Source organism: Oncorhynchus masou, chromosome 17 (assembly GCF_036934945.1).
Source record: "Oncorhynchus masou masou isolate Uvic2021 chromosome 17, UVic_Omas_1.1, whole genome shotgun sequence".
Lineage (NCBI taxonomy): Eukaryota > Metazoa > Chordata > Actinopteri > Salmoniformes > Salmonidae > Oncorhynchus > Oncorhynchus masou.
Genome location: NC_088228.1, coordinates 1,692,110 through 1,708,484, shown reverse-complemented (window position 1 = coordinate 1,708,484; position 16,375 = coordinate 1,692,110). Strand labels below are relative to the sequence as shown.

At 46.1% G+C, this 16,375-nt stretch overlaps 1 protein-coding gene across 3 annotated transcripts; it reads left to right on the top strand.

Annotated features, from left to right (window-relative positions):
• Positions 1-4,063: 4,063 nt before the first annotated feature.
• Positions 4,064-16,365, top strand: LOC135558311 (zinc finger protein ZFMSA12A-like). Of its 3 annotated transcripts, none has more exons than XM_064992043.1 (9): positions 4,064-4,213; positions 7,257-7,459; positions 10,626-10,718; positions 10,924-11,019; positions 12,677-12,787; positions 13,633-13,756; positions 14,141-14,876; positions 15,161-15,278; positions 15,408-16,365. In XM_064992043.1, the coding sequence occupies exons 1-9, from the start codon at positions 4,210-4,212 to the stop codon at positions 15,990-15,992; spliced, it is 2,070 nt and encodes a 689-aa protein (XP_064848115.1). In that variant the 5' UTR covers positions 4,064-4,209; the 3' UTR covers positions 15,993-16,365. The 3 variants fall into 3 exon arrangements, with proteins under 3 accessions (XP_064848115.1, XP_064848114.1, XP_064848116.1); XM_064992042.1 differs by having other exon boundaries at positions 7,254-7,459; XM_064992044.1 differs by having other exon boundaries at positions 7,254-7,459; positions 15,161-15,310; positions 15,408-15,595.
• Positions 16,366-16,375: the final 10 nt, after the last annotated feature.

Below are 16,375 nucleotides of genomic sequence, written 5' to 3'. Positions count from 1 at the left end.
CCACAGTGTCTCCTGACCCCTCCTGTCTCCGCCTCCAGTATTTACGCTGCAGTAGTTTATGTGTCAGTGGGCTAGGGTCAGTTTGTTATATCTGGAGTACTTCTCCTGTCCTATTTGGTGTCCTGTGTGAATTTAAGTGTGCTCTCTCTAATTCTCTCTTTCTTTCATCGGAGGACCTGAGCCCTAGGACCATGCCCCAGGACTACCTGGCATGATGACTCCTTGCTGTCCCCATTCCACCTGGCCGTGCTGCTGCTCCAGTTTCAACAGTTTCGACTCCGTGGCCATGCACGCCTCCAACTCAATCATCAAGTTTGCGGACGACACTACAGTGGTAGGCTTGATTACTAACAACGACGAGACGGCCTACAGGGAGGAGGTGAGGGCCCTCGGAGTGTGGTGTCAGGAAAATAACCTCACACTCAACGTCAACAAAACAAAGGAGATGATTGTGGACTTCATGAAACAGCAGAGGGAGCACCCCCCTATCCACATCGATGGGACAGTAGTGGAGAAGGTAGTAAGTTTTAAGCTCCTCGGTGTACACATCACAGACAAACTAAATTGGTCCACCCACACAGACAGCGATGTGAAGAAGGCGCAGCAGCGCCTCTTCAACTTCAGGAGGCTGAAGAAATTCGGCTTGTCACCAAAAGCACTCACAAACTTCAACAGATGCACAATCAAGCGCATCCTGTCGGGCTGTATCACCGCCTGGTACGGCAACTGCTCCACCCACAATCGTAAGGCTCTCCAGAGGGTAGTGAGGTCTGCACAACGCATCACCGGGGGCAAACTACCTGCCCTCCAGGACACCTACACCACCCGATGTTACAGGAAGGCCATAAAGATCATCAAGGACATCAACCACCCGAGCCACTGCCTGTTCACCCCGCTATCATCCAGAAGGCGAGGTCAGTACAGGTGCATCAAAGCAGGGACCGAGAGACTGAAAAACAGCTTCTATCTCATGGCCATCAGACTGTTAAACAGCCACCACTAACATTGAGTGGCTGCTGCCAACACACTGACTCAACTCCAGCCACTTTAATAATGGGAATTGATGGAAATTGATGGAAAATATATCACTAGCCACTTGAAACAATGCTACTTAATATAATGTTTACATACCCTACATTACACATCTCATATGTATATGTATATACTGTACTCTATAGCATCTACTGCATCTTTATGTAATACATAGTATCACTAGCCACTTTAACTATGCCACTTTGTTTACATACCCTACATTACTCATCTCATATGTATAAACTGTACTCGATACCATCTACTGCATCTTGCCTATGCTGCTCTGTACCATCACTCATTCATATGATGTTGGGGACAACTCCCTGACCACTCCCTGACCACTCCCTGACCACTCCCTGACCACTCCCTGACCACTCCCTGACAACTCCCTGACCACTCCCTGACCACTCCCTGACAACTCCCTGACCACCCCCTGACCTAACCCTGCTACCTGCCCCCTTCTCCCCCTGACCACTCACTGACCACCCCCTGACCTAACCCTGCTACCTGCCCCCTTCTCCCCCTGACCACTCCCTGACAACTCCCTGACCACCCCCTGACCTAACCCTGCTACCTGCCCCCTTCTCCCCCTGACCACTCCCTGTCCACCCCCTGACCTAACCCTGCTACCTGCCCCCTTCTCCCCCTGACCACTCCCTGACCACCCCCTGACCTAACCCTGCTACCTGCCCCCTTCTCCCCCTGACCACTCCCTGACAACTCCCTGACCACCCCCTGACCTAACCCTGCTACCTGCCCCCTTCTCCCCCTGACCACTCCCTGACCACCCCCTGACCTAACCCTGCTACCTGCCCCCTTCTCCCCCTGACCACTCCCTGACCACCCCCTGACCTAACCCTGCTACCTGCCCCCTTATCCCCCTGACCACTCCCTGACCACCCCCTGACCTAACCCTGCTACCTGCGCCCTTCTCTCCCTGACCACTCACTGACCACCCCCTGACCTAACCCTGCTACCTGCCCCCTTCTCCCCCTGACCACTCCCTGACAACTCCCTGACCACCCCCTGACCTAACCCTGCTACCTACCCCCTTCTCCCCCTGACCACTCCCTGACCACCCCCTGACCTAACCCTACTACCTACCCCCTTCTCCCCCTGACCACCCCCTGACCTAACCCTGCTACCTGCCCCCTTCTCTCCCTGACCACCCCTGACCTTACCCTGCTGGCTGCCCCCTCCAGTCCCTCCACCAAAACCAGACCTCTGGGACCTAGGCCAACAGCACTCCGTATTATTCAGAGCTCCAACTCGACTTTTACATTGGCACAAATAATACTTTTTTCTCTATAATCCAATATGTAATACATATACATGATTTGCATTGGGGGAATTATTTGACCTTGGAACATGTTTTAAAACCCACATTTAATGGAAATGTCATTTAGTGGGAAGGGATATGTGTATGTGTAGCGTCAATATGCAAGTGTGTGTGTTGGAATGTGAGTGTATGGTTGAGTCCAGTGAGTGTACATAGTCTGTGCAAAAACGTATAATTAACAAAAGGTGTTCAATGCAAATACTCCGGGTAGCCATTTGATTAACTATTAAGCAGTCTTATGGCTTGGGGGTAGAAGCTGTTATGGAGCTTTTTGGTCCCGGACTTGGTGCTCCAGTACCGCTTGCCGTGCGGTAGCAGAACTCTATGACTTGGGGGGCTGGAGTCTTTGACAATCAACCGTCTTTCCTGGCTTGGTCATCTTCTCCGAGTCACCCATCTTGCCCAAGTGATCTCTCCCTCCCCACACTTTCTGTCCAGTCCTCCCTATATCCACTCTAAACTTATCGGCCTGTTCTTCATCTCTCCTTTGTGTGACTCAGATAGATAGTGCTGAGAGCGCTTTTGTGACACAATATGTACTGACTGTGCCTCGCCCAGCCACTCATTTCCCTCTCTGTCTGGAGAACGTATCTTGCCCCTCCCCTCGGACAGTCTCTCTAAGTGCACTTCCTCTTCTGTTTTATTGATTTAGTTTGGTATTGATTAAGCCTGTTCCACTTCAGTGTCGTTATCAAAGGGTGTCTGTGTGAGAGAGAGTAGTGTAGGACAGAAATATTGTAAATGAGCATATAATATGAAGTATAATATAAATCTGTAGATGAGTATTCCTTTTAAAGAATCTCAGGTCGCACAGCTTCCATTTAAAACAACTCTAGCTCCTGTTTGAAATCTACTATATCTACTCTGTACATATCATTGCTAGTATATCTACTCTGTACATATCATTCTAGTATATCTTCTCTGAACATATCATTCTAGTATATCTACTCTGTACATATCATTCTAGTATATCTACTGCTGTACATATCATTCTAGTATATCTACTGCTGTACATATCATTCTAGTATATCTACTCTGTACATATCATTCACCACCTTCCGGAGACACCTGAAACCCCACCTCTTCAAGGAATACCTAGGATAGGATAGGTAATCCTTCTCACCCCCCCCCCCTTAAATGATTTAGATGCACTATTGTAAAGTGGCTGTTCCACTGGATGTCAGAAGGTGAATTCACCAATTTGTAAGTCGCTCTGGATAAGAGCGTCTGCTAAATGACTTAAATGTAATGTAATGTAATTTAAAAATGAACAAATAGTTATCATTGTTAATTTTTAGACAATTATTTTTCATACATTATGAATAAATACAGGTTAATTTCACGTTTCTACTATTACATGAGGGACTTTTATTTGAAAATCAGAAATTCCGTGATCTGGAAGTACTTTTTTAGTGCTGCTGACGAGACGCTGAGCGAGAACAGACCCATAGAGAAGGATAGAGACCCTAGTGGCCTAAAGTCTATTTTAGCACAGTAAGCGCCGTTGAGGGCTTTCACCATGCTTCCGACATCCATTTATAAGTAGTCAACTGGATGGGGATTCCTCTGGGTTGTAGCCTCAGTGGGGCTGCCCATGTTGTCACAGACTCTATAATGTCACAGATATAAAGATAAGACCTCTATCTATCTCTATGCACGAACCATTCCGGAAGTTCAGTTTCCGGAAGCACATTTGCATCTCTTTTATAACCAACAAAGAAAACGCCAAAGATGGTGTTCTTGTGCTAACTAGCATTTAAAAAACATAAATAAATACAACGCTAATTTCATTTAGTCTTTATAACAATCCGAAGCGTTAAGTTGCTTAGAGGTGCAACATGGGTATGTATTAGCTAAAGTCGTATATTTTGTTTTGTAGCTTAGCCATTATGCTTCTATATCTAGTTAGTTTTATCTTGTTTCGGCCCTCCATTGCTGTTTTATCTAGATGTAGCTTAGCCCACATCAAATGGTCCTCTTCACATGTGTAATACGGGCCCTTCCCGACCATACAGGGAGAATGAAAGTAGAGGAACAATAGGAAAGTAACACGTAATGCGTCCACGGTGAATAATGACAACTTGTCTATCTATATACACGAGTAACCAGTTTTATATTAACAGTGGCAGACAACTGTATTTTTAAGTGACACCGTGTTGGTTTGTGGCTTTGATCTTCCAGTTACGCAAAGGTGTTGTTCTGAGAGGCATGCAGCTAATTAGCAGTCCACTCTGTCTTCAGTAAACATGGTTTTGTTTGAACTATTTCTCGCTGATATGAAAGATGAAGGCCCTTTATGCGTCCAACATCGTAACGTGTGTTGTTCATGGACCCAAAGGTGCTATTTATACCGTTTCCCAGATGTTCTGCTGCAGAAAATCCAAAGTTGGCAAGCCATTTATAAATTCACTTAATTCTCCTCTCCCCTTTTCTTTCAAATCACATTTTATTGGTTGAATACACATTTATCAAATATTATTGTGGGTGTAGCGAAATGCTTGTGTTCCTGGCTCCAACAGTGCAGTAATATCTAACAATGCACACACCTAAAATAATGGAATAAAAACAATTTGGATTAGCTCTGTCTGTGATGGGATGTATGTGTCTAGACTAATATATCTGAAGAATACATGGATAAAATAGTGTATATGTTATATAGTGTGTATAGATAGTGATGTAGATTTATCTTTATATCGCTCTATATCTCAATCATTGAATGATGGACTAAAATACAGTATATACATATATGGTGGCGGGGTGAACAGACTCGGGGGGGCTGAGGTCCTGTGCTCCCGGTGATTTCGGACTCACCACCCTCTGGAGGCGTTCGTGGCCATGCAGTCGTGGGTGAATAGGGAGTACAGGAGGGGACTAAGGACGCACCCTTGTGGGTCCCCTGTGTTGAGGATCAGTGTAGTGTAGGTGGTGTTGCCTACCTTCACCACCTGGAGACGGCCTGTCAGGACTCAGGGCCCCAAGCTTAGTGATGAGCTTGGAGGGAACAATGAGCTGGAGTCAATGAACAGCATTCTTGCATAGATATTCCTTTTGTCCAGGTGGGACAGGCCAGTGTGGAGTGGGATTGAGATTGCATCATCTGTTTCTCTGTTGGGGCGGTATGCAAATTGGAGTGGGTCTAGTGGTTCCGGGATGTTGATGTGAGCCATGACCAGCCTTTCAAAACACTTTAGGGTTACCGACGTGAGAGTGCTAAGCGGCGGTAGTCATTTAGGCAGGTTACCTTAGTGTTCTTGGGCATGGGGACAATGGTGGTCTGCTTGAAACATGTTGGTATTACAGACTCGGTCAGGGAGTGGTTGAAAATTTCAGTGAAGACACTTGCCAGTTGGTCTGCGCATGCTCTGAATACACATCCTGGTAATCCGTCTGGCCCTGTGAATGTTGACCTGCTTGAAGGTCTTACGCACATCTGCTACGGAGAGTGTGATTACAGTTGTTCGGAACATGGTGCTCTTGTGCACGCTTCAGTGTTGCTTGTCTGCTCGCGTCAATGGGTTTCCCTTTTGTAGTCCGTAATAGTTAGCAAGCCCTGCCGTAATAGGATTCTACCTTGTTCCTATATTGTCATTTTGCCTGTTTGTTGGCCCTGAGAAGGTCGTAGCAGGACTTGTTTGTGTCCTCAGCCATAGCGCCAGGGTACACTACAATAGCCCTGTGAGTGGTAGCCCTTTAGTGCACACCTGGGGGTGTTAACCACCTCAGTCCCCAGTTAACTCGTTACTCGTTACTTAACTCGGACTGAGGAGGTTAACTAGTCAGCGTTAACTGACTGGGGACTGAGGAGGTTAACTAGTCAGCGTTAACTGACTGGGGACTGAGGAGGTTAACTAGTCAGCGCTAACTGACTGGGGACTGAGGAGGTTAACTAGTCAGCGCTAACTGACTGGGGACTGAGGAGGTTAACTAGTCAGCGCTAACTGACTGGGGACTGAGGAGGTTAACTAGTCAGCGCTAACTGACTGGGGACTGAGGAGGTTAACTAGTCAGCGCTAACTGACTGGGGACTGAGGAGGTTAACTAGTCAGCGCTAACTGACTGGGGACTGAGGAGGTTAACTAGTCAGCGCTAACTGACTGGGGACTGAGGAGGTTAACTAGTCAGCGCTAACTGACTGGGGACTGAGGAGGTTAACTAGTCAGCGCTAACTGACTGGGGACTGAGGAGGTTAACTAGTCAGCGCTATCAAAGCAGTCCTGTAGCCTCTTCAGAGGAACATTTCTCTATGGTGTAAAGGGGTACTTCCTTTTGTGAGCTTCTCCTTGTAAAAATGAAGCAGGAGTCATAGCGCCAGGGTACACAACAATAGCAGGAGTCATAGCGCCAGGGTACACAACAATAGCAGGAGTCATAGCGCCAGGGTACACAACAATAGCAGGAGTCATAGCGCCAGGGTACACAACAATAGCAGGAGTCATAGCAGGGTCGTACTCTGCGGATGTTGTAGAGCATGGTACCTACAACAATAGCAGGAGTCATAGCGACAGGGTACACAACAATAGCAGGAGTCATAGCGACAGGGTACACAACAATAGCAGGAGTCATAGCGACAGGTTACACAACAATAGCAGGAGTCATAGCATCATGATCTGATTTTCAGAAAGGGGGATGAGGCCTTTCGCTTATTTAGACAATTAACTATGCCGCACCTGGTCATGGTGACTCAACCTATCCTGTCTCCTCCCTCCAATGATCTCCTCCATCTCTCCTCCCTCCCTCTCTCCTCCTCCCTCTCTCCTCCCTGGGGGACCCCAGTGGTGAGAGCGCGTGGTGAGGAGACAGATCCACCTCCTCCTCCCTCTCTCCTCCTCCCTCTCTCCTCCTCCCTCTCCTCCTCTCTCCTCCTCCTCCCCTCTCCTCCTAGCAGAATCCCCCTTTCCTCTGCCCTCCCTGGGCTTGCTGGTCCCTCCTCTCCGGATGATGTCAGCAGTTATGTGGCAGGTGGTGCGCCAGGGCAACACAAAGCATTATGGGAAGCTGGAGGAGTTTGTGTCCATGGTAACGGAGGTGGTTCCAGAACTCCTGTCCAACAGACAGAGGTGGCTGCTCATCCTGGCTCTCAGAGGACGGGTAAGAGATTCCCAATCAATCTCAAGGATTTTTCTGCTGTTGAAATCCATAGGTGACCAAACCGTGTAAAAGAAAAAATATATATATATATTCAATGCATTCAGAAAGTATTCAGACCCCTTGACTTTTTCTACATTTTGTTACATCCTTATTCTAAAATGGATCAAATGTATAATTAAAAATACAGATACCTTATTTACATAAGTATTCAGACCCTTTGCTATGAGACTTGAAGTTGAGCTCAGGTGCATCCTGTTTCCATTGATCATCCTTGATGTTTCTACAACTTGGAGTCCAACTGTGGTAAGTTCAATTGATTTGGCATGATTTGGAAAGGCACACACCTGTCTATATAAGGTCCCACAGTTTACAGTGCATGTCAGAACAAAACCAAGCCATGAGGTCGAAGGAATTGCCTGTTGCGCTCCGAGACAGGATTGTGTCGAGGTACAGATCTGGGGAAGGGTACCAAAAATATTCTACAGCATTGAAGGTCCCCAAGAACACATTGGCCTCATCATTCTTAAATTAAGTTTGGAACCACCAAGACTCTTCCTAGAGCTGGCTGCCTGACCAAACTGATACAATCGGGGAAGAAGGGCCTTGGTCAGGGAGGTGACCAAGAACCTGATGGTCACTCTGACAGAGATTCAGAGTTGTTCCTCTGTGGCTTCCAGAAGGTCGATCATCTCTGCAACACTCCGCCAATCAGGCCTTTATGGTAGAGTGACCAAACGGCCACATGACAGCCCGCTTGGAGTTTGCCAAAAGGCACCTAAAGGACTCTCAGACCACGAGATACAAGATTCTCTAGTCTGATGAAACCAAGATCAAACTCTTTGGCCTGAATGCCAAGCATCACGTCTGGAGGAAACCTGGCACCGTCTCTACAGTGAAGCATGGTGGTGGCAGCATCATGCTGTGGAGATGTTTTTCAGCTGCAGGGACTGGGAGACTAGTCAGGATCAAGGGAAAGATGAATGGAGCAAAGTACAGAGAGGTCCTTTAGGAAAACCTGCTCCAAAACGCTCAGGACCTCAGACTGAGGTGAAGGTTCACCTTCCAACAGGACAACGACCTTAAGCGCACAGCCAAGACAACACAGGAGTGGCTTCGGAACAAGTCTCTGAGTGGCCCAGCAAGAGCCCGGACTTGAACCCGATCAAACATCTCTGGAAAAAACTGAAAAAAGCTGTACAGCGACACTCCCCCTCCAACCTGACAGAGCTTGAGAGGATCTGCAGAGAAGAATGGGAGAAACTCCCCAAATACAGGTGTGCCAAGCTTGTAGCGTCATACCCAAGAAGACTCGAGGCTGTAATCACTGCCAAAGGTGCTTCAACAAAGTACTGAGTAAAGGGTCTGAATACTTGTGAAAATTTGAAATTTGAGTTAAATTAATACATTTGCCGAAATTCCTAAAAACCTGTTTTTGTCATTATTGTGTGTAGATAGTTTTGTAAATGCATTTAATCCATTGTGAATAAGGCTGTAACATGACAAAGTAGGAAAAGTTCAGGGGTCTGAATACCTTCCAACTGCACTGAATATATATTTCAAAATTAATTGTTGGGTTGGAAAAACTATTTCAGTGTTAACTTAAATGACTAAAGCCCAGATATGAATAATTAACGATCGGCGTCCCTTCAACAGGACAGTTGTAAATAATTCAGCCCGTTATGTCAAGATTCAGATGTCTTATATCGGCTGAAAGCTGAAAGCTTAAATTCTTGTTAATATAACGGCACTGTCCAATTTACAGTAGCTATTACTGAGAAAAAAAAAGACCATGCTATTGTTTGAGGAGAGCTCCTAGCAACAAAACACTTTTTTCACCGAGATAGGCTTGATACATTCACCTCTGAATTAAATTAAATCAGAGCAAGATTTCAGAATGTATCATCCAAAGGGTCTCAGAGATAACATAAAGTGTAATTTTGTTATATATTTTTTTTAATTTTAATTTTTTCTTTTTCCTTTATTTAACCAGGCAAGTCAGTTAAGAACAAATTCTTATTTTCAATGACGGCCTAGGAACAGTGGGTTAACTGCCTGTTCAGGGGCAGAACGACAGATTTGTACCTTGTCAGCTCGGGGGTTTGAACTCACAACCTTCCGGTTACTAGTCCAACGCTCTAACCACTAGGCTACCCTGCCGCCCCAGATGAAAAAGGATTTTATATCCTAAAAAGGTCCAAATAGCATGCACGGTCGATTTTATTTTTTTTGTATTTCCACTCGTTCAATTTGTAAAGAAAGGAATCTGTGAAAATCTAACCCTCAACGTCGCTTCAACCAGTCAAATCACGTTCGTATTTATTCCTCAGAGATCCTAGAATGTAACCAGACTTCACTATATCATTAGGGGGGTAGTATATCCTATAGGACACCATATTTGGTCAGAGAGCGACAGCATGGCCCACTGATGACTTGGGCGGTCATCACTTGAACAACTGTCTTTTGTCAAAGAAGCACCAATCGGGGTCAAACAAAGCTAGCTAAATCGCCAATGAGCTGGGCTTTACGGTAGTATCGGAAACCATGTATCTGTCGTAAAATGTAGCTACTAACCTTGTACGACAGCATGCCTTTTCATTTTGGACCGAAATTATAAGGATATTCAGAGTTATGAAAACGGGTTGTTTTGTAAATGTTGAACATATAATACTTGGAAAGCTAAATCAAAGTCTAAGTATACAGCTTTGACGATATACTTGCCAAAAAATGTCATATGAATGCGAATGTCTCCTTCACGATTTGCCCAAATGTACCTGGAGACTTCACACTGAAAGTCTTGTCGTTCACATACTTCTTCAAGTTATCCATCTGAAACTTTGCGAGCACACTGCTGCCATCTTGTGGACATTATTGGAATTACAACCAGAGTGATGGCTTGAACTAGGACCTTTCTCTTGCATTTCAAAGATGCTGGTAGAAAAAGACTGTTTTTTTCCTGTGTATTTTCTTCTCCCAGATCTATTGTTATATTCTCCCACATGGGTCCCAGGTGATAACTGGCTGGGTCCCAGGTGATAACTGGCTGGGTCCCAGGTGATAACTGGCTGGGTCCCAGGTGATAACTGGCTGGGTCCCAGGTGATAACTGGCTGGGTCCCAGGTGATAACTGGCTGGGTCCCAGGTGATAACTGGCTGGGTCTCTTCTCAGGTGACTCTGGAACTGATCCGATCTGGACGTCCTGATGACCTCAAGGCTGTTCAAACACACCTGGATAGAATCACAGCATCTGGTCTGAAACAGGTGAGTGTTTAATCAACTGGGGAGATATTCTGACAAGCCCATTCTCTTGAACAGTAAGGGGCAGTTGAAACAAGTCCTGGACTAAAAAGCACTTTCAAAGATCATTCTCTATTGTTTGCTTTTTAGTCCAGGACTAGGCTGTCTCCAGGATACCAACACTGTGTCCAGCTTGTGATGTTTGTCTGGATCCTTTTATGTGTTGCAGTCAAACGATGCAGCGATTGAATTTGCTGAAGCCAACTTCCTGAAGCTGATCCGGAGCCTCGTGGAAGACCCAGATAGGAGGGAACACTTCTTCAAGGTAAGATAGAGCCTAGTGGAAGACCCAGATAGGAGGGAACACTTCTTCAAGGTAAGATAGAGCCTAGTGGAAGACCCAGATAGGAGGGAACACAGGGCTCCTAACAATCAACAACAAGTGGGACACAATCATGAAGTGGAACGACATTTATTGGATATTTCAAACTTTTTTAACAAATCAAAAACTGAAAAATTGGGCGTGCAAAATTATTCAGCCCCTTTACTTTCAGTGTAGCAAACTCTCTCCAGAAGTTAAGTGAGGATCTCTGAATGATCCAATGTTGACCTAAATGACTAATGATGATAAATACAATCCACCTGTGAGTAATCAAGTCTCCGTATAAATGCACCTGCACTGTGATAGTCTCAGAGGTCCGTTAAAAGCGCAGAGAGCATCATGAAGAACAAGGAACACACCAGGCAGGTCCGAGATACTGTTGTGAAGAGGTTTAAAGCCGGATTTGGATACAAAAAGATTTCCCAAGCTTTAAACATCCCAAGGAGCACTGTGCAAGCGATAATATTGAAATGGAAGGAGTATCAGACCACTGCAAATCTACCAAGACCTGGCCGTCCCTCTAAACTTTCAGCTCATACAAGGAGAAGACTGATCAGAGATGCAGCCAAGAGGCCCATGATCACTCTGGATGAACTGCAGAGATCTACAGCTGAGGTGGGAGACTCTGTCCATAGGACAACAATCAGTCGTATATTGGCCTTTATGGAAGAGTGGCAAGAAGAAAGCCATTTCTTAAAGATATCCATAAAAAGTGTCGTTTAAAGTTTGCCACAAGCCACCTGGGAGACACACCAAACATGTGGAAGAAGGTGCTCTGGTCAGATTAAACCAAAATTGAACTTTTTGGCAACAATGCAAAACGTTATGTTTGGTGTAAAAGCAACACAGCTCATCACCCTGACCACACCATCCCCACTGTCAAACATGGTGGTGGCAGCAGCATGGTTTGGGCCTGCTTTTCTTCAGCAGGGACAGGGAAGATGGTTAAAATTGATGGGAAGATGGATGGAGCCAAATACAGGACCATTCTAGAAGAAAACCTGATGGAGTCTGCAAAAGACCTGAGACTGGGATGGAGATTTGTCTTCCAACAAGACAATGATCCAAAACATATAAAGCAAAATCTACAATGGAATGGTTCAAAAATAAACATATCCAGGTGTTAGAATGGCCAAGTCAAAGTCCAGACCTGAATCCAATCGAGAATCTGTGGAAAGAACTGAAAACTGCTGTTCACAAATGCTCTCCATCCAACCTCACTGAGCTCGAGCTGTTTTGCAAGGAGGAATGGGAAAAATTTCAGTCTCTCGATGTGCAAAACTGATAGAGACATACCCCAAGCGACTTACAGCTGTAATCGCAGCAAAAGGTGGCGCTACAAAGTATTAACTTAAGGGGGCTGAATAATTTTGCACGCCCAATTTTTCAGTTTTTGATTTGTTAAAAAAGTTTGAGATATCCAATAAATGTCGTTCCACTTCATGATTGTGTCCCACTTGTTGATTGATTCTTCACAAAAACATACAGTTTTATATCTTTATGTTTGAAGCCTGAAATGTGGCAAAAGGTTGCAAAGTTCAAGGGGGCCGAATACTTTCGCAAGGCACTGTAAGTCCCTAACTTTGACTCTGTCTGTCAGGTGGTGTTCCCTGTGGAGTATGGTCCTAACTTTGACTCATCGCTGCAAACTCTGGTGTGCCACTTCCTGTCTAGGCTGGAGGAGCTGCTGCCGGTCCCAGATTTCAAACAGGTACACCGTTGGACAGCACTGCTACAGTGTCTGAATACCTGTACTTGTGTTGTAAATGGCAGGCATTTTTAGGTATGAGAAAATTGACATGCTATCAAGGAGGAGCCTAGTACAATGATATTCTCGGGAGGCAGGGCCTAGAATGTGGCTCTTCTCGGGGGCGGGGCCTAGAATGTGGCTCTTCTCGGGGGGGCGGGGCCTAGAATGTGGCTCTTCTCGGGAGGCTATTATTTGTTGCTTACTGCATTTATTTCTACTGAACAGTCCGTTCTAAGTAGTATGATTAGTACACAGTAAGTAGTAGGCCAGACAGATTTGGGACACGGCCGGTGACACTGAGTTTTCAGGTCCATTGTTGCCCACTAGTCCGGTGTCAGATGAGTCAAGATAAAAGGATTATACAGGGTTGGGACAAAACATGGTTATTTAGAATAAACTGGGTGGTTCACGCCCTGAATGCTGATTGGCTGACAGCCGTGGTATATCAGACCGTATACAACCTATTTTAACGTTGGTAACCAGTTTATAAATAGCAAAAAGGCACCTCGGGGGTTTGTCGTATATGGCCAATATATCACGGCTAAGGGCTGTATCCAGACACTCAGCTTTGCGTCATGCATAAGAACAGTCCTTAGCCGTGATATATTGGCCATATACCACACCCCCTCGGGCCTTACTGCTTACATGACATTCACTGGTGTAGGTAGAATAACGACTGTAAAACTAGTACAGCTGTATTTCATCGTAATATTAGTTTAATTTACAAGCATTTCGCTAAACCCGTAATAACATCTGCTAAACATGTGTATGTGACCAATACAATGTGATTTATCATCTTTGTTCAGACTGCGTTGTTGATCAGTGCTGCCCCCTCTGTTCTGGAGGACTACATGCGCTGTGTCTCTCACGGAGAGGACTTGAAGTCTCTGCTACAGAACCAACACTGCCCCGGGAAGCTGCCCAAGAGCGGTAAGTCTCTGTCTGCGTTTCCCATGGCAACCTATTCCCTTTATAATGCTCTACTGTTGACCAGGCTCCTGGGGCTTCTGGTTAAATGTAGTGCACTATATAGGGTCGTAGCAGTGCACTATATAGGGTCGTAGTAGTGCACTATATAGGGAATAGGGTCGTAGTAGTGCACTATATAGGGTCGTAGTAGTGCACTATATAGGGAATAGGGTTGTAGCAGTGCACTATATAGGGTCGTAGTAGTGCACTATATAGGGTTGTAGTAGTGCCATTTGGGATGCATATTCTGTCTGACTGTAGATGACGTTCTATGGCATTTTATTTCACTAACCTATAGACGACTCACCTGTCTTCTTTCCATTGGTCCTGCCCTTCACTGTTCAGTTCCCTCGAGGACAGAGGACCGCCTCCTCATCTCGTTATCCTTCCCTCCATCACTGAGACTGGCCAATGCCACGCGCCACAGCGCCCGCGACAGCCCGCCCTTGGAGATCAGAGACGACCAGGGGGTTTCGACTGACAGTTTGACTGGCCAATGGGCCGAGTTAAAAACAAGTGTGGATAAAAATAGTGGAACAGATTCAGTAGAAACCCAAGGATCTGAAGGAGAGGATCACCTGAAGGAGAGACCGAAGTCTGAGGAAGGAAGAGAAGCAGTCGTCTCGGAGCACCAATACTCGCTGAGCAGCACGACAGCCGAACACGCCCCATCAGCCTCTTCCGGGGTGTCGACGGAGCAGCCGCGGCAGCGCGTGGCCCACAGGTGTCCCCAGTGCGGCCGTTGTTTCATTTACCGCTATGAGATGCTGGAGCACCAGAGACTCCACACAGGGGAGAACCCTTACAAGTGTTCCCAGTGTGGTAAGACCTTCAGAAGGTCCTCGGAGATGTCCACCCACCGCAGGACGCAGTGCTCCAACGCTGCCTATGTCTGTATTAAATGTGGAAGCAGTTTTGGGTCGGTCAGAGAGCGGGTCAGCCACAGGTGTTGTCGACGGGCCAGCGGTTTGGGTCAGGCGGGCCAGTTTGAGTGTCCGCAGTGTGGGAAAGTCTTCAAGTGGCACAACTCCCTAAAGAAACACCTGGTAACCCACTCCGCTGACAAGGTCTTCAACTGCAGGTATATTATACTGATATCCTGTTGCTGTATGTGGTTGTCCCAAATGGGACTCTATATAGTGCACTAGTTTTGACTAGGGTGCCATTTGGGATACCGGTCTGTGATTCATGATTGTTGAGTACACGAAATTAATGTTTTTCCAATCACCTGCCCTATAAGGTGAACAGTCAATAACTACATCCCAAATTACACGCTACTCAGGGCACTAGTTTTGACCAGAGCCCTATATCTATCTGTAAATTATAGGGAATAGACTGTCTGTGTGCTAACCTATGTATCGCCAGGTACTGTGGGGAGGGACCATTCCCGGGCGTGGCGGAGCTGAGGGCCCACCAGAAGGCCCACGGTGCAGAGGACAAACCCTACAAGTGTAAACTGTGTGGAAAGGGCTTCAGCTCCCAGGTGTTGTTTTGTGCATTTTCTTTTCACCAGAGGTGAACACATTTCCAAGACAAGAAAAAGCCGTGTATTGTTAACCTAAAATGGCTAAGACAATATATTTTAAATGTCTAATAAAATTATTTTGTTTAGGTCTGGCAAAATAACCACGAGCAGCGCCACTCCCAAGAGAGGTCCAAGATCTGCCCCAGCTGTGGAAAGGCCTTCCGGTGTAAAGGAGACCTGAAGCTCCACATGCGGACTCACACCGGCGAGAGGCCGTACCAGTGCACCTACTGCACCAAGCGGTTCTCTGTGAACGGAAACCTGACGATACACATCAGGACTCACACAGGGGAGAAACCTTTCCTCTGCTCCGACTGCGGCAAGGCCTTCTGCTCTGCAGGAGAGCTGCAGATACACAGGAGAACACACACTGGGGAGAGACCGTACAAATGCACCGTCTGCGAGAAGGGCTTCACCATGGCGAGTAAGGTCACGCTTCACATGCGTGTACACACGGGCGTACGACCCTACATCTGCCACGAGTGTGGTAAGGCATTCTCTCGCGGTGCGGAGTTGAAGAAACATGTTCTGAACCACACTGGGGTGAGACCGTACCCCTGCCATCTCTGTTCCAAGACCTACACCTGTCTAAATCACCTGAAGAGACATTTAAAGACTCACTCTGCCTCCCAGTCGTTGGATGTGAGCAGTGGATCGACTGTAGTAGAATGACCACTTGCAGAGAAATCTATATTGTGAATATAAAATGTTATTTTCTAATGATGCTCGTAAAGGAGCGATAGTTGGAAGTTGACTAAGCGTAATATACTTTGTTAATATCGGGACTCGAACTCTGCTTATATATTTTTTTTAAGAGGAAGTGGAATGTTTATTTGCTGCTGTAGAGTTGAGTCTGGGAACAAGGTCGTTTGTCTTCAGGTGAGGCTCATCTAAATATCACCGTGCTTTTAGCTTGTTGAAATTTCACATGCCAAGTTTTCAACTTTATCAGCTATGTAAACTATCAAAGTCAGAACTGTAATTTGTGGTCCCTCCCAACCATCTGAGGTGTGTGACTACATTCTCTGCACGTAAAAAAAAAAAACACTGAAATC

Bases quoted from the DNA above. Each gene is read 5' to 3' on its own strand.
- LOC135558311 (XM_064992042.1), top strand. The intron at 10,719-10,923 runs GTGAGTGTTTAA...TATGTGTTGCAG, and splicing joins CAGCATCTGGTCTGAAACAG to TCAAACGATGCAGCGATTGA. The intron at 12,788-13,632 runs GTACACCGTTGG...ATCTTTGTTCAG, and splicing joins CGGTCCCAGATTTCAAACAG to ACTGCGTTGTTGATCAGTGC.